Raw genomic sequence first — 27,919 nt, 5'->3', positions numbered from 1 at the left:
GCTGAGTCACTCCGTTCACTAGTTTATTGAGATTTGGGGAGCTCCTTCCCCAAGAGACACCACAGTGCAAAAGGGACGCCACCTCCCGCCCCATAGGACCATCTTCCATCTCAACAGTCAGGGGTGCCTTCCTTTGGTCAGGATTCTCACCGAATGTCCACTGGAAGCAGCTCCCCAAACCTGCCCCCAGTTCTTCTCCTTTCTTTCCCCCAGAAAAACACAAAACCAAAGGGAGCACTCTTGGGAGAGGACGATTGTGAGTGTGGACCGAGGGTGGTCCATGAGCGCAAAGGAGAGGCTGCAGAGTGCGAGCGGAAACCAAGTGTGACAAAGAGAGGATGTGGGCAGCCACACCAAACATGAATTGGGGAAAAGTGCGTAACAGTGGCCAGGGTGGGTGCGTATGACTCTGTTAGAAGAACAGAATGATTTTAAGGTGCAGAAAGAAGAGGGTACGCAAGGCACCACGAGGGCACACAGGGAAAGTGCATGGATAAGCTTGGATGTGTGCACGCAGGGAAGACATGCTAGACAAATGGCACATGCCCACCCACGCACGCCCTCACAAGGACACACCCATGACCATGAGAGGGGCACACACAGCCATGAGGGAAGGGAATACAATGGAGCATATGCGGCCACAGGAAGGGTGGAGAAAGCACGTGTGAAACGCGTGCGCACACAGGAGCCTGTGCAGTGGGAACGAGCAGGGGAGGGGAGGATGAATGTGTGTCTGGCAGAGAGGAGAATGTGAGCCTTGGCAACAAGAATGAGTGCCCTGCAGAAGCAAAATTCAAGAGGAACAAAACTTGTGGACGTGTGGAGGGGCAAGTGGGTTGGAAGGAGATTAGGATGGTGCGAGAAATGGCCAGGCCCTGTTAGGGTAGAGAGAGCACTCTGGGGAGACCCCTGCTGGATGGGAGCAGAGCACAAAGGCAAGGGAGCTGTGGGGTTGCCGTGGCAACGAGACAGAGGAAAAGAAGAGGGTGTATGTAGTGAGGCTGCTGAGGAGCCAGTGAGTGAGAAGCTTCAGGCCAGGTACAAACTAGGTTATGAAGTAGAGATAGAAAATCATACGAACGAATGAGAGAACAGGGCCTGGCTCCGGGAGTACTGGAGACCCAGAAAACCCCGGGGCTTGCAGAGGGGCAGGTATTTACAAGAGATGGGATGGAGTAGTGTTCTTCCCACCTGGGGCTGGTATCCCCTGCTTCCTCCCAACCCCCCTCCCCTTCTCCCTCTCCCTCTCCCTCCGCCTATTGGCCTGTCTCCCCTTACACCGCCCTCACTTGTAAAGCAAGTGGACTCGACTCCCATCACAGCTAAGCCGGTCGGGGGGCTCAGGGGGCCCCCTGGGCAGGGCCCCCGAGGGGTCTGGGGGTGTCGGAGGGTGACGCCGGGAGCGGAGCTGCTGCCGGGACTGGAGCTGATGGCGCAGTTCAGAGACTCGCTCCTCTTTCTGGAGGAAGAAAACAATTGGGCGAGTGGGAGACAGGAAGTCAGGAAGGGCTGGGGGAGGGAAGGACAGGCAGAGGAAACTGTGTGGGAGACGCAGGGGCAGACTGGCAGAAGAAAGTAACGCGAGGCATGGGGGAAAGAACAGGGAGAGCCGAAAGAACACAGTGGGGCACCAGGTGAAGGAAAGAGATCAGGGAGACACAGGGGCTGGGGGGAGGGGACACAGGTCCATGCACACAGCTTCCAGTAACTCATGCACAGATTAGAGTCAACCCAGCTTGAGCACCCCCCAGCCTGACACTGCCCTGGCCTCTAGCTACAGCGGGGGCACAGTGGACACCCTGGGGACCTGCCCAGACCCCTCTCACTGGAGGGTACACTCAAGGCCCGCAGCCAGCCACCCCCAGCCCAGGGCCACCCCCTCGGCTCCTCCGCAGGTGAAGCCAACCGTGCAGCTGTGCTCCAGAGCCGCCCCCACTTGCCGAGGCCAGCACCCGATTTTACCTGAGGCCAGCTCCACCCTTTCCCCTTCCCTGTCCTCCTCCGCTCACTCCCTGGCCGCTTGTCTCCTGAGACCCTCCCTTGGTAAACCACAGGCTCCGGAAGGCTGATCTCAGACTCTGCCTCCAGAAGCCGGACCTGAGACATGGGCCTCCCCGACCCGCCACCAGCCCTGCCTTCACCGCACACCTCAGCAATGATCTTCTCCAGTTCACGGTTCTCCTTCTCCAACAGCCGGGACTTCTCCTCCTCGTTGTTGTTGGTCGAGGACCCCGTCTTCATGGTGTCCTGCGCCTCTGACTGCCACTCCCCTCGGGTGATCAGCCTGCGCATCTGGAGGTGGAGGTTAGGGGCATGGATGGCCGAGCAGGGACAGTGTCAGTGCTTAGCTGACGGTGGCTTGCAGTTGAAAAGAACGAAAACAAGAGGAACAAGCTGGGCCCGAAACAAGGGATGAAGTGGGAGGAGGGGACATGCGACGAAGGCGTGGAGGGGACACGGGCTGGAGAGGGTGGGAGGACACCCAGAACCACACCTTGGGCACGAAGAGCACAACCAGGGTGATGTACGAGGAGAAAACTATGGCGAGAGAGGCAAAGGCGAAGGCCGCATCCTGCTGGCTGGACAGGATCATGGTGACCGGAGCCGTGATGAGACACAGGACCTGGGGGCAGAACATGTTTGGGGTCGCAGATCTGCCAGCTCAGACGAGAGCCGAGGTCTTCTTTCCCTGGGAGAGAGTCTATGGGGACAGGTTCCTGGGGAAGTTTCCATTTGAAAAGGACCCAAAGTCAGGATCGTCCTCAACTCTAGATTGAGAAGAATGCCAAACAAACTGTTCCAGCCCAGCTCCAGCTCTAGGTCAACCCCTCCCTCAAGGCAGGAGCTCCCAGGACCTCTATACACACATCAGAGTCCCCGAGAGCCAGTCCCTGGGCATCCCTGGCAGGAAATCTCGACTCAGATTCCAGCCTGTGAACCACAGACAAGTAATTTCACCTGTTTCTGCTTCCTCATCTATCTAGTGGGGATGCTAATATCCACTTCACTGGGTGGCTGTATGAAGATTAATGTGTGCTTTATAGACTGTAAAGTGCTTAACAAATCCGAGACATTAAAAAACGTTTGAAGACTTCCACCCAGCTGACCCCACATCTGGCACCTGATTCATCCCAGGCCACTCCACCTGGATTGCTATAGTCCGTCCCCAGGGTCGATGCCAGGGGTCCGGGGAGCTCACCGCCACATTGTAGATGGCCATGCCCACAGCCCGGTGGTCGTTGATCTTCTCGGTGGACACACTCTTGGTCTCATAAGCAAGAAAGATACCCAGCAGCAGCAGGAGCCCCTTGTAGCCATAGAAAATGCCTAGGATGCAGGAAAGGGTCACGCGGGCAACCAGACCTTCAGGCTGCACTCACTCCCCTGCTCTCTGTGCTCTCCACCTGCCGCTACTCCTCCTGGTCGCCCCACAAGGAAAAGGGGGCCTCCTCTCCAATCCACCCATTCTGACCTAGCACACCCCTCCCTGTCCGCTGCCCCCACTGTCCACCCAACTCGCCCCGACCTCACTCACACAGTGTCTCACTCCCTTATTCTCCAGGTGGGAAGACGGCTTTCCAAGCTGAGGGTAGGTTTGCCATTTGTGCTTATAGGTCAGAGGGATGCTAAAAAGGCCAAAGGGGGCCTGACCCCTCACAGCTCCGGTCTTACTCCAGGGAGCTGACCAGACAGAGATGGTGTCAGGTCTGGAGATGAGGGTGAGGCATCATCACTGATACCTCTGATGAATACAAGCTCTGCCTCATCCCTGCGTTAGACCTAAGCTCCTCACACAAAAGACCAGCTCTCCCCATTCTCAGAAAAGATTAGTGCAATGACAAACAGGAGGACATTCGCACTGGGTGGACATGAGCTCTCTGCCTTTTTCCAAAGACACTTCTCCCTCCAAAGCTACTGTCCCTGCCCCACCCCACCCCCTGCCTTAGTGGCATCTTCCCCCACGTCCCACACACCAAGCCATGTATTCATCTTCTTGGAGCTGCAGTGCTCCAGCTGGGGCAAAATAGACACGTCGATATCTTCCTTCGGTTCCTCCTTGGCAAAAGTCTAAGGGAGAGACAGGGCCACAGGAAAGATGGTTGCCATCCTCCCCTTCCCACCTCTGCTCAATCCCTGACTCCCAACTCTGCCCCCTCTTTCTGACGAGATCCTCAATTCTGATGCCAGATCCCAGGAGCACTTGCCTAAACACCTTAAAAGTGCTTGTTCCCCCACCTTCCATGATATCTGAAGTCTGCACATCCTGCCAGCTCCCCACCACTTCCTTTCTTCAGAGGAATCCAGAGCCTCTGGTGCAGCTCTGGTAGAGCTGCTGAGACGCACTGGGCTGGAAAACACCTCCCACGAGCGGCTCTTCTCCTCAAGACCACACGCAGCGCCGGAGGCCCTTCCACCACTGAGCCCCCCTCGGCCTCTTGACCACAGGGCCTTCTCCCAAGCGGTACCTCAATGGTCCGGTGCAAAGGGTCCACGATCTGCCAGATGGCGAGGGTGAGGACGTCCATGCCCACCAGCAGGCCCACCGTGGCATACAGCTTCCAGGGCTCCAGGGTCTGGGTGAACACACGGAGTACAGGCGTGTTGGGGTGGGGGTCCTCCAAACCCCGAGAGCCAAGGCGCTAGGGACCGAGGCATCGGAAGCAGCTCACCTTCCTCCACTCCTTCTTTTCCTCCTTCTTTGTGAAGACCGTGTGGACCCACCAGATCTTGGTGAACATGGAGCCGTAGCCCAGGCTAAAGCCCAGACCCAGGAGCCAGAGGCGGGCCTAGGAAAGGAGAGAGGGCAGGAAAGAACAGGGCGGGGCAACAGGTGGGACTGTGCCAGGATGGGGCAGGCTGTAGGAGGTGACAGATGACAAGGCAGGTGGGACGCAGCCGGTAGGGGGGTCGGGGGTAAGGGGAGCAGCGGGGTGGCGGTGAGTCTCCCTACCTTCCATAAATTCCTCCCATCCACCTTTGCTACTTTGCCACCTGGGTGATCGTGCTAAAAGACTGGGTTTTAGTCACTTCTGACTGTTCTCCAGTGCCTACAGGTTGCAGCCTGAACACCTCCAGATGTGGCAAGAGGCCTTTCACAACAGGGTCCCACCTAAATTCCCAGGCTCATCTCCCCCCAGGCCCTCACCTGCCCCGTGCTCCAGCCCTGCTGAACTGCTCATTTGCTCGCCCTCACCCTTGAGTCTTTGCTACCCATAGGATGCTCCCTCTCCTCCTGGAGTAACCATCCTTTACTTCTCCAGCTGACAAAATCCCCTGCATCCTTCACTATTCAAATGCCGCCTTTGGTGAGGTCCGCCCGGCTACTCTGACAGTGAGCTGCTTTCTCTTTGCTCCCACAGCAGATGCCTCTCATATGTCACTGCAGCTAACTGTCTGCTCTCCCCCTGCATTAGGTCTCACTGGGGACAGAGAGCCTCTGAGGAACTGTAGGTGTATGTGTGCACATATGCCATGTGCATGGATGCATGATCAGGACAGGCACAGGGCAGAGGAGAGAGGAGTAAGGAGGGGCAGGGAAAAGGGTGGGTGTTTCCCACAGCATAAGAGAGAACCAAACAAATATTGCTGCTGAAGCAGCCCCAGAACCTTCCACGTACCAAGAGTCCCACAAGGCCTCCTCCCTGTGTGAGAGTGGTCCCTTCCCCCAGCTCTCCTTGCTGTTGGTTCAGATCCCCCGCCTCCGTCCTTCCGAACCACAACTAAGGCTCCCACGGGAAGTCCCCAGTTCTTGTTCTCAGCCCCCATGCCACAGACAGGCCACCCACCATTGTCCAAGGGTTCTCTGCGCAAGACCCCCTTCCTTCGCCTTCGATACCTTCCCCCTCTTCTCTGCAAGACATGCCATGGCAACCTTGGAACTGACAAGCGAGCTCCAGAATGAAAACTTCTGGAGGCACAGAAAGAAGGGACGGAGCCAGACAGAGACCAGAGGGGCGATGCCAGGAGAAGGAACTGGGACAAGGGTCAGGGAAAGACAAGGAGAAGGACAGGCAGGGGATGGCGCATCACAGAGGGCGCTCCTGAGGGGCCGGGAGAGCCATGCTCTGCAAGGGACCTGCCACCCCCTCCTCACCTGGCAGACGAAGGGGAACTGGCTTCTCCCGATGTGGTAACCATCCAGCCCGAGGGGGAAGACGGCAGCTAACGCCAGAGAGCAGCCCACAGCAGTCAGATTATTCAGGTTGGGCTGTGAGTTCTGGATGTAACTAGGGCAGAGGCAGAGGGTGGGAGAGGGAGAAGAGCAGAATTACCCCTCCTCTCCAGGGAGGCTCAGCTCCCCTACAAGGGCCTGACCCCAACCTCAGGGCCGGGGGCAGAGGAAGGCAGGCTTGGACCAGGCAGCGGAGCCTCGAGAGACAAAGCCAGCTGGGTCTTGGCGGGGCTGCAGAGGGCTTCCTGCACGGGACCCCGCCATACACAATCTATTAGAGCCGCACACTGTGCTACCCGGTCCCAAAGGCTTTTTTTTTTTTCCCGTTAGTTGCTTTGGAGCAAGGATGGGAGTTATAGCTGGTTTCTCCTTTTTTGTTCCCATTGGTCACTGGGAAAGCAATAATTCAGAGTGGAAACCTCAAGGATGCACAGCCTCAGAAGCTACACAGTTTCCTTCTCACTCCCTTCAAGCAAATGACTGTTATCTTGGAGAAGCAGAAAGGACAGGGAAATGTCAGAAGAGAAACTTACCGGACATGGGAGTTATAGATGTTAAAGGACAGACAGACAACAGCTAGGACAATGCCCAGGCTGGAGAGAACGGATACGGAGATAAAGAGTTTCTGTGACAGGAAGCGGAACGTCTTGATGACCAAGGTCTGGTCAGCTGGGGGGGACCCTCCTGCATGGCACAAGGGAGGGGGAGGGGAGGGGGACGAGAAAGGAGGGAGGACAAAGGGATGAAGGTGGGACGGGAGAAAGGGAAGAAGGACAAAGCTGCTGAGGGGAACCCAGGTCTTAGCTCTGAGGACAGGAGGCCCTAACTGCCCTGAATAGGGGCCGCTGCAGGTCAAATGCTCTTTGATGCTGGGGCTCTTAGGAAACAATCAGAAATGAGACTAGAAGATGGAGCTAGAAGCTGAGCTGTATCACTGAAGTTGTAGAGTCTTTTTTTTTTCGTTACTGTTTGTTCTTTGTGTTTTTCTGTCTTTCTTGTGGCAAAGGAAAACAGAGGGGAAAGAAGCGGATACTGAGAAATAAATTTTATGAGGTCTCTTACAACTCAAATCGAAAGCTGCAAAAGACAATCATAGAATCATGAAGCTAAAGTCCCTCAAAGTACCGAGTCTGGCCTCCTAACCTCAGGAGGAAATTTTTTTCAAAAACTGATCCGTGACTTTACTGCTGTCAGGGTGATATTCCCAATGGTGTTTTTCAGTTATTATTAAAGGGAAGCTCAAACTTGTCAAAGAGTTCAAAGAAAGGAAAAAAAAAAGACTAATTTCAATTTGCTTAGCTTTTTTAAAAAAAAGCATAATTTAGGCCATGAAGCATTTATAGCAATACAGACACTGTCCTAAATTCAAATTATAAAAAAAATTTCCAAACTCCAGCAGTACTGAGAACTACTAGATTTCAGCTGGGCAGGGCAGATGGCAGCTGTCTTCCACGGCTGTGTCTCCCCTCCCTCCTCAAGATGCCAAACCTTTGTTTGATCAATAGAGACCTCCTTTCGCCCACCTCGAGTATCTTTCCCATTTCCTATCATTTAGCTCACCAAGCACACAAAGAATATAATTGCTCCCTTTTTCTCTTCAAAAAGCACATTTTAGCAGAAGACAATTCAATGAGGTTTTGCAGCCTCTCCTACAGTTTAAGCAACCATTTTCCTATCAAAGCTGAAGAGGCAACTCTAGGATTAAAGTAGCTGGTTTAGATACCTCAAGTCACCAGAACATCTGGGAAACCCAAATGGAGTTTCCATTTCCCACCCCCTGCCTCTGATCCCCAGTCATCCCAGCAATGTACTATTTTTAAGAGTGCATTGCTACCAACCGCCTATTCCCTCTCCAAATACACCAGTCTCCCCTACCCACGTCTTGGTGGTTTTATTCCCTTTCTCTGAAACCCAGCCCCTGGCCCATCTCCCGGCATATTTCAACCTAATGGCACCTACCACCCCACCCTCATTCAAACACCATTTTTCTGAATTGTTCAGAGGGGTTGAAGGAAAATATAAACAGGATCCACTTACCAATCCACTTATCCGTTTTGGACCAGGAAAGGTCATCCTTGGTGCTGTCATAATAGCCAATCTTCTTGTAGCTGCCACCTGGATGGACGATCATAGGAGGGACCACAGGTAGGTAAAGAGCTGATCCCAGGCATTCTCAACCTCCCACTTCCCTAAAGTAGTTCTCCATGGTCGTATCTGATTTTCCCTTCACCTGAGCCCCTGAAGGATACTTGGGAGGACCTGGGGGTCACTTGAATCAGCAATCTGACTTAAAAGCACTATAGGGTGGATTCCAAGGCAACGCAAACAAATAAGAATATCTTATATGCTTAAAGCCCTTCAGTGAAGAAGGCTGTACAGTATGTCTGCCACCCATTCCACAGGCTCACACCTCAGCAAGATGTCTCTCACTGTGATTCTGGCTTCTAAACCTTTCAAGTGTTTCTGTTTATTCCCCCTCTCATGATAGACAGAATCACAGGATCTATTTTCCCAGAGGCTTTCATTTTAATTTTAGAAATTTCTCTTCCGTTGACTTGGCTTCTAATTCCTTAGACAAGTTGCATCTGCCTCTTAAAAAGCCACGAAGTGAAATTCAGTCACTCCTAAGATTTCTAGAGCTGCCCCAGTTACCATAACTCTCCCTTCTAAAGCCAATTCACACCCCTTTGACCACGACTGAAGTCTATTCCCTCTTGTCCTGGTTACAAAGAAGATCTGAGAGGGTGTGGGAGGTGGGGGGAAGGAAAGAAAGAAACTTTTCACAGGAGGCCAAGAAATGGTTCTTTTGGCCCTGCTCTAAGAGGCTGAGAGGGGGGTGGAGTTGAAAAACTAATTCAGAAGTTTTGCAAATACGTGAAGTGCGCTAAGGTATAAGAAAATACCATCTAGAAAAGCCAAAGTATACGCACTACAGAAAAATTAGAAATAATTGTTCACAAATCAAGGAAATGCAATGGATTCCCTTTAAAAATAGCAGGTTTCCCAGATTCGGCTTTTCTTGAGTCCATGAGTGTGCCACTAACAAGTCATGAACCCCTCAACTCAAGCACCGAAGGGAAACCTTTCAAATCAAAGTGGGGGCCGCTGGGGAAGGAGAGTGGCTGCTTTCAATCTGCATGCACAATCACCGCAACTCAGAGAAACCCACCCATAGCTAAGCTTTTTATTATCATTATTATTACTATTATTATTATTTGGAAGCTTGATGAAAACAATTAGAGGAGTGGGCAGGAGGTAGGGAGGCACCAAGGCAATCTTTTGATGTCTCCTCCTGGTGTTCTCCTCCCAGACGGTGTCCTAGCCCAGCCCCAGCCTGGCCCCCGACCTCCCCGTTCCCTCACCCCCCTGTGCTCACCCTGTAGCTGCTCGATGAGTGTCCACGCCATCCGAGAGCCACTGGCATCAAACACCACATGGCCCTGAGGGGGAGAAACATGTGGAGGAAGGCAAAGCGATAAAAGCAAGAGCAAAAAAGAACATCAGGAACTCTTTGAATCCTTATGTTTTTGATGTAATCAAGCTTCTGAATGAATTCTATTTATGGCATTTGCCTGCATATAGGACATACCCCAGATGCCTATACCCTAGATTTTAGAAACATTATTCTTTTGAAAAGAAGCTTCACCCAGGAGATTTGAATGGGAAAAATCCCCAGATAGAGCACCAGGGGACCTGGCTTCTGGCTGTGTGACCCGAGAAAGCCACCAAATCCCTCTGGACGCTGTTTTCCCCCACTTTAAAAGGAATAAGTAGATGATCTTTCAGGCTGTTTCCTCTTTTAAAATCCTATAATTTTCATCTGACTCATAAATATCGGGACTGAAGAGAAGTGAGGGGAGAGGTTGAAAGAAACGGAATATACCGTTTCCCTTCTAGCCTTCCGTGGGGCTTTCTGGTTTGGGGGCTCCTACTTCCCTGGTCCCTGAGACCGATTATTGCAGAAAGGTAACTGAGAAAGACAGAATGCATGTCTCCAGGAGAAGGAGCTGGGAGGGGTCTCTCTGGATGGGAGGACAGAGGCAAGTGAGGGGCTGCTGTAACTCACGGAAACACCCTCGAAGGACGAGGAGTTCATTGCCCGGTAGATTTGGTCTGTTATGGTCTGGTTGTTGTAGTTGAAGTCTTCCAGGCGCACTCCTGAACGGCCACCCCCTCCAGACGTCTTGTTCAGGGCCAATGCCAAGGCCCAGATGGCATCATAGGCCAGGGGTGCCTCCTGGAAGCCTCCCGTCTCCTCAGGGTGTCTTTTTAGTCGTTTGGTCAGTTTCTCCACAAACTCCTGGGACGTCTGGGGAGGGAAGAACAGGAGGAAAGGATTGGAGTGGGGGTGGGCTTCTGATTCTGCTCCGGCACTTCGACTTGAAAGGATGGTTTGCGTGCATGTTGTCAGATTGACAGTATGTACATTCAACATCTTTAACTATACCCACGTGTCTGTCTCAGATCAGAAGCTACTAGACTAGAGCAGGAGTTAGCTGGGTCCGATGGCCTTAGTGTGCACAGCTGCTAGCTCAGAACTGCAAACAGAGAAGTTTAATAAATAGATGCTCTGCATAATGAACAGCAAAGGATAGAAAGCAGAGAGGGCAAAGCAAAGACCTGGCTACGCCAGTGACGAGTGGCAGCGTTGGTGTTCTGTCAGCCTTCAGACTTTCCCAATAGAGCTGACGCAGGAACTAACAGCTCCTCCAATTCTGAAAGAGCCCGGAAAAGGTGACACCACAGCCTTCCTCACTCTGTCAACCAGGAAGATTTTTCTTTAGCATGCTAACTTCCTGCCAACCTCGTGTGCTTTCAGTTCACTGTCTCTTGGAGGGTTTTCAGAAGACTTGGGACTGCAGGAACACCCTTCACACATTTGAAGTCAATTATTCAATCCTTACCCACACCCTTCCCAACCCTCCGTCTTTTTTTTCCAAGAAAGCTAAAAAGAATAATAGCTCCTTTAGCTCTGTCATGAAATGGATCAAGAGACCTGAATTTCTATACCTGGCAGTAACATTGTTTAGCTAAATGACTGTAAGTAAATTGCTTCAGTTTTTGGAAATGTCTTCCATATAATGGGGAAAATCACTTCTGCCCTTCTTTATCTCCCAGAAACTGTACGAGGAAAGGTTCAGTGGCCACCTCTTGGCATGGCACAGGTAATACACAGGGGCACTACACAACTCTGTTTAGATTTGGAATTTATTAATATACAAACATACTCTAATGAAGAAATGAATAGATGAATGAAGAATACATATAAATCTTTGTTCCTGGTGCCCTGCCCACTTTTCCTTCTATTCAACTTTCTGGAGACATGGTGGAGTGGGAAATGCAAAGGACAGGCAGTGTGGTGCAGTGGAAGCAGCCTGGGCTTTGAAGACAGGCAGGCCTGGGCTCTACTCCCCTTGAGGACAGGACCAGGTTCCATTCTGCTCTTAAACCTCAGCATCCAGCACTATGCCCAGCCCACTCTGGACAAATAGTAAGTGTCTATAGATTAGGGCTCTGTTTGGTGGGTACATGTCATTATACATTTATCCAAACCCACCCAATGTACAACACCAAGTGAGCCCTCATGTAAGCAATGGACTTTGAGTGTCAATGATATATCACCGTAGGTTCATCAGCTATAACCACTCTGTTGGGGAAAGCTGATAATGGGGGAAGCTATCAATGAGTGAAGCAGGGAGCAGACAGGAAATCTCTGTACTTTCCTCTCAATGGTGCTGTGAACTTAATCTGCTTCCAAAAAATTGTCTTTAAGAAAAGTGTCCATTGGATGGATAAATGGAAGGATGGCTCCTAATTCTAACTAAGCCACCTACCTGCTATATAATCTGAAACAAGTTATTAAACCTCACTATGCAGTTATTCAGCTTTAAAATGGGAATAATATTAACTACCTTGAAGAGTTATTATAAGGATGAAATAACAACATGTATAAAATGCTGGGTATAAAGTAAGTTACATTTTCTCTTTCAACTTCATTTTTGTTACTAACATTGAAATCTATAATTCCAGCTCAGTATGTCAAGTCCTGAATCTCCAACTGCCTCTAAGGCATTTGTAACTATATAATCAGTAACCTGAAATTATAAGTATCTAAGAATAAGCTCTATTTTTCCAACACTCCCCAGTTTATAAGATTGAAACCTTAGAATCATCTTAGACTCTTTGAAATCTCCAAGTCCTCTTAATTCTTTTGTTGAAATGTTTCATTAATATCACCAATCCTTAAACAGAATAATGTTAATCATAACAATAGCTAACATTTATATTGGCCTTACATATATCAACTTACTAAATTCTCAAATAATCCAATGAGGTAAATACTATTATATGCCCATTTTAGAAAGAGATAAGGAGACTAAGACACGGAACAGTTTCACTTGCTGAAGTTATACTGCTAGTACGTGGAAGAGCTGGGATTCAAACCCATTCAAAGTCCATACTCTTCCAACTACCCTACACTGTCTCTGTAAGCTGAAATGTCTCTCTCCGAGAGCACCCGTTGACAGACAGCAGATAGCTGAGACTTTCTGAGTCATGCTTCAGCCTCCAAGTCCATCCGACCTTCAGTTCAAAGTAAACACTGCATCCGAAAATCACCCAGATGGGAAGAGAATCATCTGCTCCGCATGTCGCCGTCCCCTGCCCGGATCCTCATACTCTCTGCTGGCTCCAGGTCACCACCACTAACACACTTGGCCACTGGGGGCACCACTGTCCCCACCCATGACTAAAATTACCAAAAAATCTCTCCCCTTTGGGTCAGCAAAGATGGTTGTAAATTTTCAAATGCAAATGTTACAAGGCGGCTTAAGGAAAACTGAACAACGCGAATTCTGCAACCCATAGAAATTAGTGAAATGACCAAGTACAAATTTACGACCCTAAATTTTTAACAGCCCTGTCTGCCTGTCTCTCTGCACGAGAATAGGTGCCCAACGGTGATCTAAAATGTGTATCCTGAGGTAGATTTTTATTTTCTATCATACCCAGGTCTGACGGGACCTCCATCCCAATCAGAATCTACTGACAGTCTCACCCCCAGGTGTGCTGCCTCGTACCTGATCTCTAGTACAGCTCCAACCCAGAGCTACTTTTCTCCAAAACCACTCTAATCCACTCTCCCATATCTGGCTCCTCAAAACTCTTTCTCTAAACCAGAGTTTCTCAATCTCTGCACTACTGGCATTTTGAGCAGGATAATCTTTTGTTGTAGGGACGATCCTATGCATTTTAGGTTGATTAGAAGCATTCCTGGCCTACTCATTAGATACCAGTTGTGACAACCAAAATTGTCCCTAAACATTGCAACCTCTGATTGAAAACCACCGCCCTAAGAGTCCCCAAAGTGTGTTCCCCAGACCAGTAGCATCTACATCCCCAGGGAGCCCGTTGAAATGTGAAGTCCCTGTCCCCACCCCAGACCCACTGAATCAGAACTTCCAAGGGAAGAGCCCAGTTGTGGTTCTGACAGAAGCTAAAGTTTGAGAACTACTGATCTAAACATAAGGCCATCCTTACAGAGTGAAGGCAACTCTGCTTCTTTTCTAAATCTCCTTGGCTCTGGGCCATAGACTCGACCCTTGCTTCTGCTCCACTTCTCTTGGTCCTATTTGATTCATCTACAACCTCTTCTCTAGTCAATTGTTAAGATGGCATCTACCCTCTGAAAAATCTTGCCCTCTTCCCCTGGCATTTTAGGTTACTGAGCAGGCCTAGCAGTAGCTCTAGACCTCAAAGGCAGACACCATCTTTCTCTAGAGATGAAGAGCCAGAAAGAGACCCTCTAGCTCATCCTGTTCAAAAGCCCAGAAGTCCCCCTATACCCCCAACCAAATCCTTGTGTCCTATCAGGAGCTCCTCTAGTTCCCTGCTATGGGGCAGAAGCCACTATTGGCAGGTCCTGGGCTCAGGGTACCAACAAGCCTTTCTGGCTTTGATTACCAGCTCCTCTACCTCCACAGGTTCTCAAGGACAACTCACTTCTCAGGTGCTCTACAGGGAAGTGATCTTGCAGAATTTTTCCATCGTATTTTTCAACCAAGATCCCTTGGAAATGTCCCAGGACAGTATCCATGATCAGAGTACCTGTGGCAACTGACCTTTCCATCACAATCCACTGCAGAATAAAATTCCTGGATTTTATTTCTCCCTTGCTCAAAAACTGTCATCTGCTAAACAGTGTTAGCTGATAACAAGCTTGTTAGTGAGACTTCAGGGTTTTCCATGGGAGGTGATAGAGCAGAGGGTTCGGAGTTAGATTCAACTAGAATTCAATTCCAGCTTCACCACTCCGTAGCTGGTGACCTGCAATAAATCACTTAACCTCTCTGAGTCTCAATTTCCTGGTCTATAAAATGGAAATGAAAAGTCTACATCAGAGTACTGCAATGAGGATCACTGAAATCATGGATCTAAGCTCCTGGTTTACTACATAAAAGTGATTATTACTACAACTTTTAACAAATAAGATATTAGGGTGGCTTTACAGTCATTCACTCGCCCCTAGCACGCTCTCCAAAGCAGGTATTCCAGACCTGGGGCTACACTTGGAATAATAAGCAGACACATAGGTTGCCCTTATCAAGCTCACCCAAGATTCTCGTACTCTTTAAGATGCAGTGCAGAGCAAGAAAGCGGTCTCCCCGCCACACCACACCCTACTCACTTGTGCCCCTCACCTGTAGGCTGATTCCCACACCAGAGAGTGTGTCTTTTAGCTCCAGGTCTGTCACTAACCAGCTATCTGGAGCTAATTGATTTCAAAAGTCCCTTCTACTTCTAAAATTCTAAAAGAGAATCATTAAAAAAGCATCACAAGCCAAGCTAATTGAGTATCAGTCAGGAGTGAATATTAAGCAACTCTAAAGTGCTCTGAAGTCACCAAGAAAATAAAACGAATTTTTGCCCAGGAACAGCGCTCCTATAAAGGTGTGCTTGCAGATACAGCATCTATATTGTCATTAACGCCTCTCCCTCATTTGACTTCTTGCCGACTGCTCCTTATTTCCATGGTAACAGCTCTGCAATTCATCAGGGGCCCACTGAACACACCACTCTCATAACTCTCTCTTTTCTGCCCAAGGAAGTCACAGCAGAGGTGGAATCCACAGGAAACACGATGCAAACAAGTTCTGGGTAGACAGAGGCCCCTTGCCTTCCTAGACCTCCAAACTCCATACCTGCTCCCCTCACCTAAGAGACCCCTTCAGTCCCCTCCATCTGCCCAGGTGCCAGCTTCCAAGTCCTCACACACTCACCATGTTGGAAATGCTGCGGGTGTTGGCAGGGTTCAGCATGACAATCTCAGTGGTGATGTGGCCCTCCACCGCCTCGGTCATCTCGTCCACTGTGCAGTTGATGGACGGGTCATAGATCTTGAACCAATTGTCGGCATACCACCCGATGAGGAACCAGACGTACTTCTTCCCGAAGAGCCGCTCCTTGTACACCTGAATGCAGAGGAGGAGGGGGGCTGGGTCTTTGTTTTGTTTCTTTGTCTCATCTCACTTGACACTATGCAGCCTCTTCAGATTCAGAGAAGAGCAGAGAATTGAAACAAGATATCTACAAGTCTGGGGGTAGTAGGGAAGGCTGGACTCCTCCTCCTTCTAAGTGCCTCCCCAGCCTCTATTTTTAAGTGGTCTTTTCCAGCCAGACAGGGAAGATGGGATTCACAGACTCCTCCAGAAACACAAAGCGATAGGAAAATAAGACCTGGAGAGAGTGTCACATGTGTGAGAAGACAAGGTGTGGAGTCAGAGCCAACAGACAGGGATTTCGTATTAATCCTCACCTCCGATCATTCGTTCAGAGATGCAGAGGGGAGAGCCCAGGAGACACCCAAGGCAAAGAGCCCACCCAGTGCCCCTCCATCCTCAGATGCCAACTCCACCTCACAAAAAACTTTCCGGGCTTCGGTCTCATAGAAAAGTCCCACGATGATCCGGGCGTCTTGGCGCTACAGAATGGAGAGAGAACAGAGCTTCTGAGGGACGCCGGAAGGGACTAAGCCAAGCACTTTCACAGCTTTGATTTCCTGTCCCAGAGTGCTTAGTGCAGGGTTCTGTTCAATGGGTAGTAGATAAATGTCAGCCAGAAGATGGAGCTAAACTTCCCCAGGAGATGCTACTGCCTCACAGAATCGAAATTATGTGACATGATGCAGGTGTTAGCTAATGCTACAACGGTAATAAATTGCAATAGATTAATGTACCAAATCAACACATTGTACTTTTTTTTTTTTTTTGGCCGTGCAGGCATGTGGGATCTTGTGGGACCTTAGTTCCCTGACCAGGGATCAAAACCACGCCCCCTGCAGTGGGAGCACTGGAAGCGCGGAGTCTTAACCCCTGAACCTCCGGGGAGGTTCCAACACATTGTACTTCTTAAACTTACGCAATGTCATATGTCAATTATACCTCAATACCAAAAAAAAAACAAAAAACAAAACCTGTCCCTGCGTGACTCTCCTTTCCAACCCACCACTGTTTTCCCCACCCAGACCCTTGCAGGCTGGGCCCATCACCCCCTGCCATCCCACCTTAAGGTTTTTGACGGGCACAGCTGGATCTGAGAAGAAACTCTGACGGAAAGTAATCTCGATTCCAGCCTCCTTTACCCGTTCCTCCAGGTCGTCCAGAGTCTTGGGTGGCGATGAGGAGCAAATAGAAAAGACACAGGGTGCACAAAGGAGTAAAGACCGGAGGTAGTACAGGGGGCTGCATTCTCAGAGCAAAGGAAGAGCCGTTCTGAACCTCCCTTCAACAGCCCTGTCCCCGGTGGGGAGTCTTAGGATGTAGCTTCCAGCTGGGAAGGTGCTTGGTGAGCCCCTCCTGAGGATCTGTGCCCAGGGAAGTCACCCCATCACCCCACTCCTACCTGACAGCCAAAATGGGGGAAAGGAAAAGAGAGGAACCAGAAAAGACAAGGCAGGGTCTAGTACAGGCAGGATGATGTCAACCTCAAGAGGCAAGTGGGCAGACAGACAAAGGCTCAGAGAATGTCCTGAGTCACTGAGAGAAGGTTGGGGGAGGATTAAAGAGCCACTGAACATGAGAGTGAATAGAGGACCCAAAGAAGAGAACTAAAGAGAGGGAGCAGACTGTCTTCTCTGGGTACAGAGCCAGGTATTTCCTTTCTTCCCCCACAAGTCTCCCTCTTCCCCTCCACCTCTCCTTGCATGTCCGCATCTCTGAATCAATTACCAGACCATGTACATGCACGCGTCTGTCTGCCTCTTTCTTCTCTCTTCTCTCCTCCCTCCGTCCTCCCTCTCTATTCCCTCTCTTCCCTTCACACACGCCCACCACCTCCCCTTGAGTGCCTCTGGAATCTACTACTTCCATAGGTTCTTATCTCATATTCTCTCCCTTATCTTGCCTCAACTTTAGAGTGAACCTACTTTAATAGAACTGGGTCACTTGGAATCTCTCTGTCTGCGGGACAGAGCCTCAAATCAGGAAAAAAAAAAAAAATCTTAAAACCAGAAAGTTGAGAGGGTCCCAGAAACTCAACTTGCTCATTCCTCTGGCTACAGGAAGAACATGCACTTAACCCACTCGGAATGTGTTCTCTTTTGATAAAGAATCAAGGTCTTTGCCCCCCAGGCGAGTCCCGTGTCACATCTCTCTGTGCTGGGATTTGAGCAAAGGCTCCCTTCACCCTGTGCCTCCTCACCGAGGTGAAGACCTCAGTGGTCTGCTGGATGGTGGCGATCTTCTTCCAGCCCCACTTTTCGAAGAGTTTCACCCGGGTAGGATTATGGAGTGTGGCTGATGGATGAGTTCGGAAGAACGTAGGAAAGCGTTGCCGGTTTGACAGGGCCGGTGAACTGGAGCCATAGGAAAGCTACGAGAGATGGGGACAGGGTGACGTGTTTATGGCGGCCTCACTAAGAGCTGCCGAGAGTTCCTTCAACCCTCCCCGCCTCTGGGATTCTCTCTCTCTATCCAAGCCTCCCTACCTCTGCCCAAGGAAAAGTGATTCTCAAAAGCCCCCTCCATCAGGGGGCCCTTTCACTGAGCTGACTTCCACTCCTTCTGATGGAGAGCAGGTCAGCTGCAGCCCTGGCAGGCCAGTGTTGCTAGGAGGCCAACTAGCTCAGGTCTGCAAAGGACTCTATCTCGGAAGTGGGCCCACTGTGGTCTGCAATACCCGCCCTCTTTAGTACAGCCCAGGGGACAGCCCCACCTTCTGGCCCCCAGGGCCTTGCTTACCACAATGAGGTTCCACATCCTGGCAGCCTCAGCCACGAGCGTGGACACGGAGCTGCAGCCAGGCATGAGGATGATCTTGATAGGGTCATTGTAGAGCAGCTCGTACAGGTACTTGGTGGCTTGGCCTGGGTCACACTGAACGAGGAAGGAGGGGATGAGGGAAGCTCCCCCAGGGCTCCTACCCTCCCTGCAACACCTACTCTTTTCTTTCCCCCAACAACCTAGTTACTTCCCCCACTACCCATCCCTCTGCTGAAACCCTTTTGTCATTATCACCATTTCTTCTCCTTCCTGAGTCTCCTTTCCCCTCATTCGTGAAACACCCTTCTCTGTCTTCCACCTGGCGCCTTACCCACACCCTCTCCTGCACACCCCCCATCAGTGTGTATGCAAACACTGCCTTCCCTCCTTTCAGCGCATCCTCAGACACCCCCTAGCCCACCTTCGCTCCATCACCCCGCCGCCTTTCCCCAGGTTTCTATGCTCCAAACATCTGTGAGTAGAAAAGAGTCTGCAGGAATATGAATAAATTTTTCCTCAAGTCCCCAGACAGCCTCCTTAAAGCCATATTATGAAGAGTCCTCCCTCACCTCTGCAAACTCCCTCTCCCACCTACTATTTTTTCTCCCTCTTCTTTTTTCAGGGCTAGAGATAAATAAACAGGAGAGAACAGGGACAAGACCACCAGGGGGTCCTGGCTCAGCAGATCCATGTCCTCCTGCTGGGCTCTGACATTTGACGGGTGCATTAGAAAAAGAAGACATTCAGGGGCAAAAGGGGGTGGGGAGAAACAAGGATGAGGGAAGAGCTGGGGAGAATAAATAGAATGGGATGCTCAAGAAACCAGATGCTTTTAGGGGTGCCTGAAAGAGAAGAATGGAGCTGGGAAAGTAAACAAGGCGCTGGAGGGGAGGAGGGGAGGAGGGGAAGTGAGGGGAGGAAGAGCCAGCCATGGAGCTCCCACTGCCTGTTCCCCTCCTGCTGAAATATGACATTTCAGAAGCTGCTGGAGCCCCAAACGAAGTGGGGAAGAAATGGAAGCCAGTGGGGAGCCAGGGCAGAGGGGACAGAGAGGAGACAGAGGGGACTGGGGAGGGTGACATGGGGGTGGGGGAAAGCAGAAGGAAATAAAGAAGGCCCCCTAGGGCCTGCTCGCTTCCCACTGAGGCCTGACATTTGGGACACGGTGGGAAGTTGGAGAAGGGGGAGCCAGGGGAGGCTGGCCCAAAGAACCAGCTCCCTGCTGCCTGCCCACCCACACCCCTGCTAAGGGCAGCGCTCAGTGTCTGCTCCACTGCGTGTTTGGAAGGTTCTGCATCCCTCCCACTTGGGCATCTTTGTGTATCTTTACCATTCTCACGTCCCACCTTCCCGCATCTATCACGCCAGATCCTGCCCCCAGCTTCTCCCAAGGGCCCTCTGTGGCCCTCTCTTCCTTGTCTGAAGAGAAGGTTAATAGAAACAATGAGGACAGATAAGAACACATAAGATACAGGCAAGCAGGGCAATGTACGCTACTCCAGTGTCTCTCCTGTCTCCTCATTCCTTCCCGACCTTCTCTTACACCCTTTCCTCTTCCACGCCCTATTCATCACCGCACATCCCTTGCGCCGCGTGATTCTCACCCCCTCTCCAATAGACTTCCTCCGCTGCTGCTCTCGCAAGGAGCAAGGATCCGGATTTGCAGGCAGGAAACGACACTTTCCAGTTTGTCTGCCTTTCCATCTCCCCCTCGCTGCCTCTGCTATTTTCTCTTCCAGCCCCCCTTCTCTTGGGTCCCCATCTGCTCCCCAACACCTCCAGGGAATCACCTGTCATGGTGCATGAGTTTGAGCTCACACCCAGGGCTCCCCTAGCTCCCTTCAATCCCCTGTTCTAAAGCCTGCACCCATCCCTCCCTGTCCCTCTCCCCATACTCCCCCCAACCCCCATAGCCAGTTGCCTCTCTTGCTCTCCTAAGCTTGACTCCTCCACGGGATCTGACCCTCTTTCTCGTCCTGCCTCTCCTACCCTAACTAATTCTTTTCCTGTGCCCTGCGGCCCTTCCTATAGGCATCCTGGGGTTAGCTTCATGGGATTTTGACTGGAAAAAGTGCAGATCCTTGGGACTCATCCCTGACCAAGGATTTAGAACCCGTATTTTTAACAAACTCCTCTGGGGATGCTTAGGTACACTGAAGTTTGAGAATCACTGTAAAAGCATCAGAAGGGATTCAAAGTTCCCTAAGAGTCCTTGCGCCGTCTTCTCCCCAAACGCCCTATCTTCAACCCCGCTTCTGCCCACTCCTTCCTCACATACCTATATCTAGGTGTAGATTGCTGTTCTAAAGAACGAATATAAATCCTCAGTCCACCCCAGGTGTTAGATCACCAAGGGCTCCCCTCTGTACTCTTTCACTCTCCCCCAATCCCTTAAGTCTCCGGGGCCTCCTATGAGAGAAGATAGATTTGAGGTCCCAAATCGCCTTCCTTCCATGTGCCACATCCTTCCCCCATACTCCCAATCATTCATGTAGGGGATAGGGGTGGGAAAGGAATCTTGCAGGACTATCCCCTACTACTCCTGGACCCAAATTTTCTTATTTTCCCCCCTCTCCCTCTTCCCCACCCCCCTAACCCTACATCCCATTTCCCTTCTCACATCTCAGAGGCCACAGTGCTGCAGGGAAGACACTTAGGAGCCGAGTTCCACACGATGCCCCAGGGTCTCTCGCTGTCCCCAGCCCTCCTCCTGGTCCCCCTTCCCCACTGCCATTCTTTCCTGTTCTCTTTCTCTTCCTTGCGTCCCCACTCTTCACCATCCCCATGCTCTGCGGGGGCTCCTGTGTGGACCTGTAATCCCATCATTTTCCTAGTGCCTCTGCCCATCCCTTGACCATTAGCCTTCCCCAACCACAATATGCCATATAGTCCCACAATCCAGGAATCTGCGACAGGGCTGGGGATGAAGGGATGAGAAAGAGTCAGGTAGGGACCACAGCTACCTTGCTGTTTGTTGTGATAAATAAACTAGAGCGCTCAAGTCCCTCCAAATTTTGCTCATTGGGTCCCTATTCCTTCCAGCTCCAACCTGCTGCCAAGATTTACCTTGTTACCATGGTAAATGTAAACCCCAGATCCAGCTCCCGCCTCATTCCCTCCATCCCCCAACCCAACCCAGGGTTAGTTTACTCTCTGGAGGAACTGGATCAGCTCATACCCCAAACCCATCCCCAGTTTCTCCAACCACCCCCCACCCCGGCACTTCCAAGGGTCTCCGGGAGCAGAAGGGTCAGCCTTGCAGCGTGATTAACCACCTTGAACCCCTAGACCCTCATCTTGAACCTCCAGCCCTTGAGACTCTCCCTGAGCTCTCGCACCCCCAGCCTGTCTTCTGCTAGTCACACATGGGAGGGGTCTGCCTGGCAACCCCAGGAGCGACTCACGCTAAGGTACATGCAGCTGGCCCCCTGCCCCCCCACCTCCCACCCACTCCCATGTCCGGGGCTACCTTGCTGTCGTGGTGGATGAGCTTGAGCTCATAGTCCGGCAGGATGTCCCTGCGGCTGTTCACGTCCTCCAGCGCCATCTCCACCGCGGGCTGGCAGGCCTGGCCCCCCGGCCAGCCCCCGCTCATGGGAAACAGCGCCCCGATGTACACCGCGCGCCGTTCTGAGGAGGGGTGCGGGGGGACCCGCGGGTGAGGCCGCGGGAGATGAGGGGAGTGGGAGGCCCACACCGGAGCCACCCCCGCCGCCATCACCACCAGGAGCGGCAGTGGCCACCCCAGCCGGGGAGAGGGGAGCCCCGGACCCATGGCAGGGGGCGGGGGTGGCTGCTGGGGGAGGAGGAGGAGCTCAGGGGGGACACTTCTCCCGGGGAGGGCTGCTGAGGGGATGTCGGGGAAGCGCCTCCATTCCTGGTTTTGTGCGGAGGAGGGGGATAGGGCCTCGGGGAAGCAGGGGGGGTTGGCTTCGTACGGCCCCCACGGCTCTAGCTCCCGCCACCGCCACCGCCACCGCGGACTCTCCTCGCGGACTGACTGACCGACCGAGGGGAGGAGGAGGAGGGAGATGCAGGGCTGGGAGGGGGCTCTGACGTCAAGGGCGGCGCGCGGCAGCCGGGGTGGGGGGGCAGAGTTAGGGAGGGAGGAAGCGGGCGGGGATGGAGGCGAGCGCCGCTGTGGGAACCACAGTGTGAGAGGAGGGGAGGAGAGGGAGGATGCGACCCCTAGGATGAAAGAGATGGACGAGGAAGGGAAGGATCCCACCTAAGGGAACATTGGTGGAGGAGGAACGAGGCGAAGGGGCGTGCCGGGAGGGCGGGGTGGGCGGAGGGAGCCGCGGGAGGCTGAAGCCATGAGGGGCGAGCGATGGAGAAGGGGAGGACGAGAGTGGGACGCGAGAGAAAAGGGGCTGGCGCCTAAGCGTCTTAATGGGGGTGTGAATAGCTGGGGTGAAGGACTGAGGGTGGTAAGGGAGAGGGCGATGGGAAAGGTTTTGGAGAGAGAGGGAGAGCTGGGTGGGGAAGAGGGAGGGCCGTGGTACAGGGGGAGGTGATGGGGGTAGAGGAAGGGAACACGGGGCTCGGTGGACAGAGGCTGAGAAAGGGTGGTGGGAGAAGGAACTGAGATAAAAGAGAAGGGGAAGGGCGTAGGGAAGGAAAGGATGTGGGGAGGAGCTGAAGGAGGGAGAATGAGGCCTGGCAATGGGTGAGATGTGTGGGCCAGGCTGATGGAGTCAGCAGGTGAAATCCTAGGAAGGGGGCAGGCAGGGAAAGGTTCCAGAGAAGGTCGGAAGGAACCCCACAGGGGAGGACGAGGTGGAAGCTCCGGGTCTCCCAGCACTCTGCCGCCCCCTGCTGGGGCTCTGCCATTAGGCCGAAGCGGAGTCTGGGAGGAGGCGGAGCCGAGGGGAGTGCAGCCAAGCGGGGAGATGGGAGGGACCGCAGCCTCGCAGAAAACCGGGACTGGAGGCTGGAAACAGGTAGGGAAAGAAAGGGCCAGCCGCGTACTGGGGTGGGTGGGGGAAGGTGGGGGAGGAATGGGAAGGATGAGAACTCAGAGCCTAGGGGCAGAATCCCTGGGGGTGGAGGGTGAAGAGTGAAGGGTAAGGGGATTGCTGTGCACGCGATGAGGGTTTCCGATCTCACCTGAGTGTGGCGTTCGATTCACTGGCAGCAGGAAAGATGGGGATCAGAGAAGAGTTACCAGTGGTGCCCAGCTTCCCAGGCCTGATCCCCAGCCCCCTCCCACACCTGTCCATGCCGAAGAAGACCGGGGTGGGGGGGGTGGAGCAGAAGCCTGCGTTTCTGAGGGGAAGGTGCCTGGGGATAAGAGCAAGGTGGGGCTGTGGGTCAGGACTTGTTGGTTTTCTTCTTTTATTTCTCATAGGACAACAGAATTTGAGACAGGTGTGCCAACAGCTAAAACATGGGTAGATCCTGGTTTTGTGGAGCCTAAATATTATAAAATTTGGGGGTCTCTCTTTAAGAGAAAAAAATTACAAATGCAATTGATTTGAAACTATTGCTGTTAAAATATCTTACTTTTGCAATTTTTACAAAAACCTATGACCGTGTGAACACATTATTAGAACCTTCTACATTATTCGAGCACAAGAAGAGGCCTGTGTAAGTGAGGAACCCTGGAGCTTAAACTTCATTAGCTTCGCAGTAAATCCACCCCTGGCTGGGAGTCCCACTTTCCAGAATGGAATGGTAAACCACAAGCAGAATAATTAGTGAGGAAAGCTAGGTCCAAGGATCTTGAAAGGTAGAGTGTCTACAAAGGTAGAGGAAGCATGAAGTATGCCTGCATCCCAGGAGAGAAGACTGCAGAGGGAGAATCTGGGTGCCCAGGAAAGGGGGAAGTTTGCAGAACTAGATGGAAAAAAAGGGGGTGGTGGACACAAGACGGATTCCCTTGGGGAATGATGGAGGTTGTCCAGGAGGTATAGAAAAGGACTGTCCTCTTCCCACCCCATCCCTCGGTAGTCCTTAATACTCTGACAATTCTGCCCCCACTTTTAAGTCTTTTAAATTTTTACCCTGATAATTTTCCACCCCGGATAGCCTTTTCAATATTATCGATTTTTCTAAATATGATATATGGTTTATTGCTGAGTCTTTACAATAATTCAGGTATATAATGAAGGGAGAGGGATCAATTCTAGAAGAAGGTTATGCATAGAAAGTTCTAAGTTTCGAGAAAGGAACTGAGGCTGGGGAAAACTGGAGTAGTTAAATCTTAAGAAGGGTGATGGAGGGAGAGATTCACAGGAAAGGAGAAAATGTGAGACCCAAGGATTGGGAGCACGGGGAAGATATTAAAAAAGAGAAAGGTAAAGGAAGGAAGCCCCCAGCATAGATAAAGTGGACACGGGGGACTGCAGCAGCAAGTTTGAGGCAGGTGGATGGAGGAAAGTGTTAAGCATTCACCTCTGCCTCCCCCATGCCCCCCATTTTGTATAGCACCCTATTTTTCCCCACCATCCATTCCCACCCCACTCCCATCCTCTGACAAGCGTCCTCATCTGCTGCATGCAGGCAGCTGTTCCCCTCACCCTGGCAGTGGGGCTTGGGGGTGCTCCACTGGCCCTGACTACAGATGCTCCGGGAGCTGCCCACCAGATGGAAGTCGGAGTCACACCGGAAATCCACCCGGGCTCCGTCCAGAGCTGGGAGGTCCCCACCCGTCAGGAAAACCTTCCCATTTTCCAGGGTCAAATAAGACTTGGAGCAGATTCGGACTGTGGAGACAGGAAAATAGAGACAGGCGAGTTGGAGAAGACTCCTTCCCCCTAGGGAGCAGGGAGGGGGCTCAGATTTGAGTTTGGGTCCACAAGCATCCTACTCTGCAGGAAATCAGGTGTTAAAAGGATTAGCTTCTCTAGCTGCCACTCCTCCCTTAACCCTGTAAGCATCCACACATTCCAAAAAAAAGAAAAAGAAAAAAAGAAAAGAAAAAGAAAAAGCATTTCCATCCTAGGAACCCAAGATGGAGCTATAAGCACATAAAATGGGACCTCTTCAGAGTCAGCTACAGTGGGCGGTTCTTTGGCTTTGAAATGTGTGGATGTATGTAACTTTAGATGCACAGTCAGATTTGCCTTATTATCGTTGGCTTATACTCACGTTAAACTGGGTTTTAGTTTGGGGGTATATGGTCTCTCCGTTGGAGACAAGTATTCGAAAATGTGATGAAATCATTTGAGAATATTTTTGCATAATCTGCCACTAACAATCCTCAAAGAGACTAACTCACAAGATGAATAACCAAGTTATTTTCTCAAATGGGCAGTGGCCTAATGAAGGGAGGATGAAATAAAATGTGCAGGCTGCTAACTTTGCTGCCTGCAACTGCACACAGCAAAGCCCCTCTTACATAGTAGTTGTTCAATAAATGTACTTGTGAATTTAGTTACAATGGATTTAAAGTGCTGACTTGCAAGCAATGATGCTAAGTTTGAGACAGGAAGAAGAATTCGCTTGAAGAGGAGAGGGGCTTTGAGAGGCTACTCACCACAGCGGCTGGGTGTGTCCATATCTGTCCAGGAGCCGTTGGCCAGGCACTTGCGGACCTTGGGCCCCACGACCTCGCGCTCCCCCCGGCACACATACTCAATCTCATAGTCCACGGGCAGGAAGTTGATAGCCTTCACCTGGTCTCGAGTCAGGCCCCTGTACCTGATGCCCCCTTCCCAGGGCGGGTGTATGATCTGGCAACCTGAGGGGGTGAGTCCAGAGGCAGGCGGAAAGAGAGGGATGGTGGGGAAAAAGGAAAAGGCAGAGTCAGCAGCGGGAGGCAGGGGAGGGTAGGGCGTGGTCAACGGGCAGGTGGAGGACAAAGGGGATGGGATGAGGTGCGAGAGGGTGAGAGTGGGGAGGGGTACAGACCCTGGGCGGAAGGACACAGCGGAATGAGCCAGGGTCAAGGAGCTCACAAGTGGGAAGGGAAGGGTGCTGGTTGGGGTAATGGAGAAAAGTAACTAAGAAATCGTGAAAGGGTATGCTATGCGAGTGAGTTTGCTAAGAAAGGCTAAAGGAGAATCTGAGTTGAATTAGCATGGGGGGGGTCTTACAAGGCCACCTGGGCAGCAAGGTGGGACCAAGGAAAAGGCGGAACTGAGGTAGCAATGGGGGGCCCAGAAAGAGGGGCGGGGTTGAGGGAATAATGCGGGGTCACAGAAAGGGGGCCTAGTGTGGTAACCGGGGGCCAGAGAAACGGGTGCTGGGTAATAATGCGGGGTGATGGAAAAGAGGTCAGGAGTAGTAAAGTGGGGCCGAGGAGACGGGGCTGCCAGGCCGGGATGCTACGTAGGGCCGACGGGATAGTAGAGGGGATGTGAGGAAAGGAGGAGTGGAGTGGAGGGGTGCCCGAGGTCGCCGGAGAAGGGTGCACCTTCCGAGGTGGCGTTGGGGGTCTGCGCCCCGCCCGCGCCCGGGGGGCGGAGGAAGAGTGGCGCCAGCGGCAGCAGCAGCAGCAGCAGCAGCAGCATCTGAGTGAGAGGCGGCCGTGAGGACCGGACCGAGCCCCGCCGGCGCTGGCCCGGACCCGGGAAGCGGCCCGGCCTCCCTCCGGTCGCCTCCCGGGCTCCGACCCGGCTCAGCCCGGGGACCCGAAAAGCGCCCCGTGGAGGAGGCGGGGGCGGAGCCCGGCGCGGGGTGGGGGGAGAGGAGGAGAGAGAGCCTGTCCCCACCCTCCTCCTGCCTCCCTCGGCCCCCCCCACCCTCCCGGGACTCCACCTCTCACCACCTCCTCTCCCCCGGCCCCCGCGGCTCGCCGGAGCCCGGCTTCCCCACGCTCCCCGCATCGGCCGCCTCGCCGCTCCCGGTTCCTTCCCCGCCGCTCCTCTTCTCCCGCGGCCCCCAGACCCCCGGCTCGGCCCTCCCCGCGCGCCCCTCTCCAAGCACTGCCTCCCCCGGGCCCTGGCTCTTACCTCGGCGCTCCGGCCCAGCTCCCCGGCTCTCCCGGGCCTCAAGGCCCCAGGCCCCGCCGCTCCTCCCCGCTCCCCCCTCCTCTCTCTTCCACCTTCCCCCTCCTCCCGACCCTCCTCCCCGCGAATCCGGGCTCCTCGCCGGCCAGGGTCTCTCCTCCTCTTTCACCTCCCCCAAACCCCACCCCCGTCTCTCCTTCCCCGGGGCAGCGGCGGCCGCGGGAGCGGGGAGCCGGGAGGGAAGGAGGCGGCGCCGGGGACCGGGGAAAGCTCCCGGGCGGAGGGAAGAAGGAGGGTGCGGGAGGAGACAGGGCGGGGGGAGACCGGGGAGAGGGCACCTCCCACAACCCGAGCCCCGGGAGCCGCCCGGATCCCAGCCCCGCCCTGGACCGCCCACAGCGCCGGGGGGCGGGCGGCAAGGGAGCGGGGCTCCGAGGTAGGGGAGAGGGACGCCGGTGCACAAGCACACACGCGCGGGGACCCGCAGGCTAGACCACTGGAAGCTGAGGTGGGGGCGAGGGTGCCCGAGCCAAAGGCCGAGGAGCTGGCGCTGAGACAGGGAATCTGGGATGCAGGTGGAGAAAGACGGCTGCACA

General features: G+C 52.7%; 1 protein-coding gene across 4 annotated transcripts; it reads right to left on the bottom strand.

The window, feature by feature from the left end:
- Positions 1–2: 2 nt before the first annotated feature.
- Positions 3–27,645, bottom strand: GABBR1 (gamma-aminobutyric acid type B receptor subunit 1). Of its 4 annotated transcripts, XM_004286083.3 has the most exons (23): positions 27,327–27,645; positions 26,789–26,885; positions 25,910–26,113; positions 24,951–25,136; positions 23,539–23,559; positions 21,899–22,059; positions 18,409–18,543; positions 17,870–18,040; positions 16,734–16,835; positions 16,086–16,151; positions 15,451–15,642; positions 10,239–10,481; positions 9,549–9,612; positions 8,210–8,287; positions 6,706–6,856; positions 6,095–6,227; positions 4,671–4,787; positions 4,467–4,574; positions 3,975–4,068; positions 3,200–3,327; positions 2,495–2,623; positions 2,149–2,292; positions 3–1,459 (listed from the first exon to the last, which is right to left on the bottom strand). In XM_004286083.3, exons 2-23 carry the CDS (start codon positions 26,883–26,885, stop codon positions 1,286–1,288), a joined length of 2,898 nt encoding a protein of 965 aa, XP_004286131.1. In that variant the 5' UTR covers positions 27,327–27,645; the 3' UTR covers positions 3–1,285. The 4 variants fall into 4 exon arrangements, with proteins under 4 accessions (XP_004286131.1, XP_004286132.1, XP_033272924.1 ...); XM_004286084.3 differs by lacking the exon at positions 24,951–25,136; XM_033417033.2 differs by lacking the exons at positions 24,951–25,136; positions 26,789–26,885; positions 27,327–27,645 and having other exon boundaries at positions 21,899–23,712; positions 25,910–26,746.
- Positions 27,646–27,919: the final 274 nt, after the last annotated feature.

The sequence above is a fragment of the Orcinus orca genome, chromosome 10 (assembly GCF_937001465.1).
Source record: "Orcinus orca chromosome 10, mOrcOrc1.1, whole genome shotgun sequence".
Lineage (NCBI taxonomy): Eukaryota > Metazoa > Chordata > Mammalia > Artiodactyla > Delphinidae > Orcinus > Orcinus orca.
The sequence above is the reverse complement of the archived record's forward strand: the minus strand, read 5'-3'. Positions and strand labels throughout refer to the sequence as shown.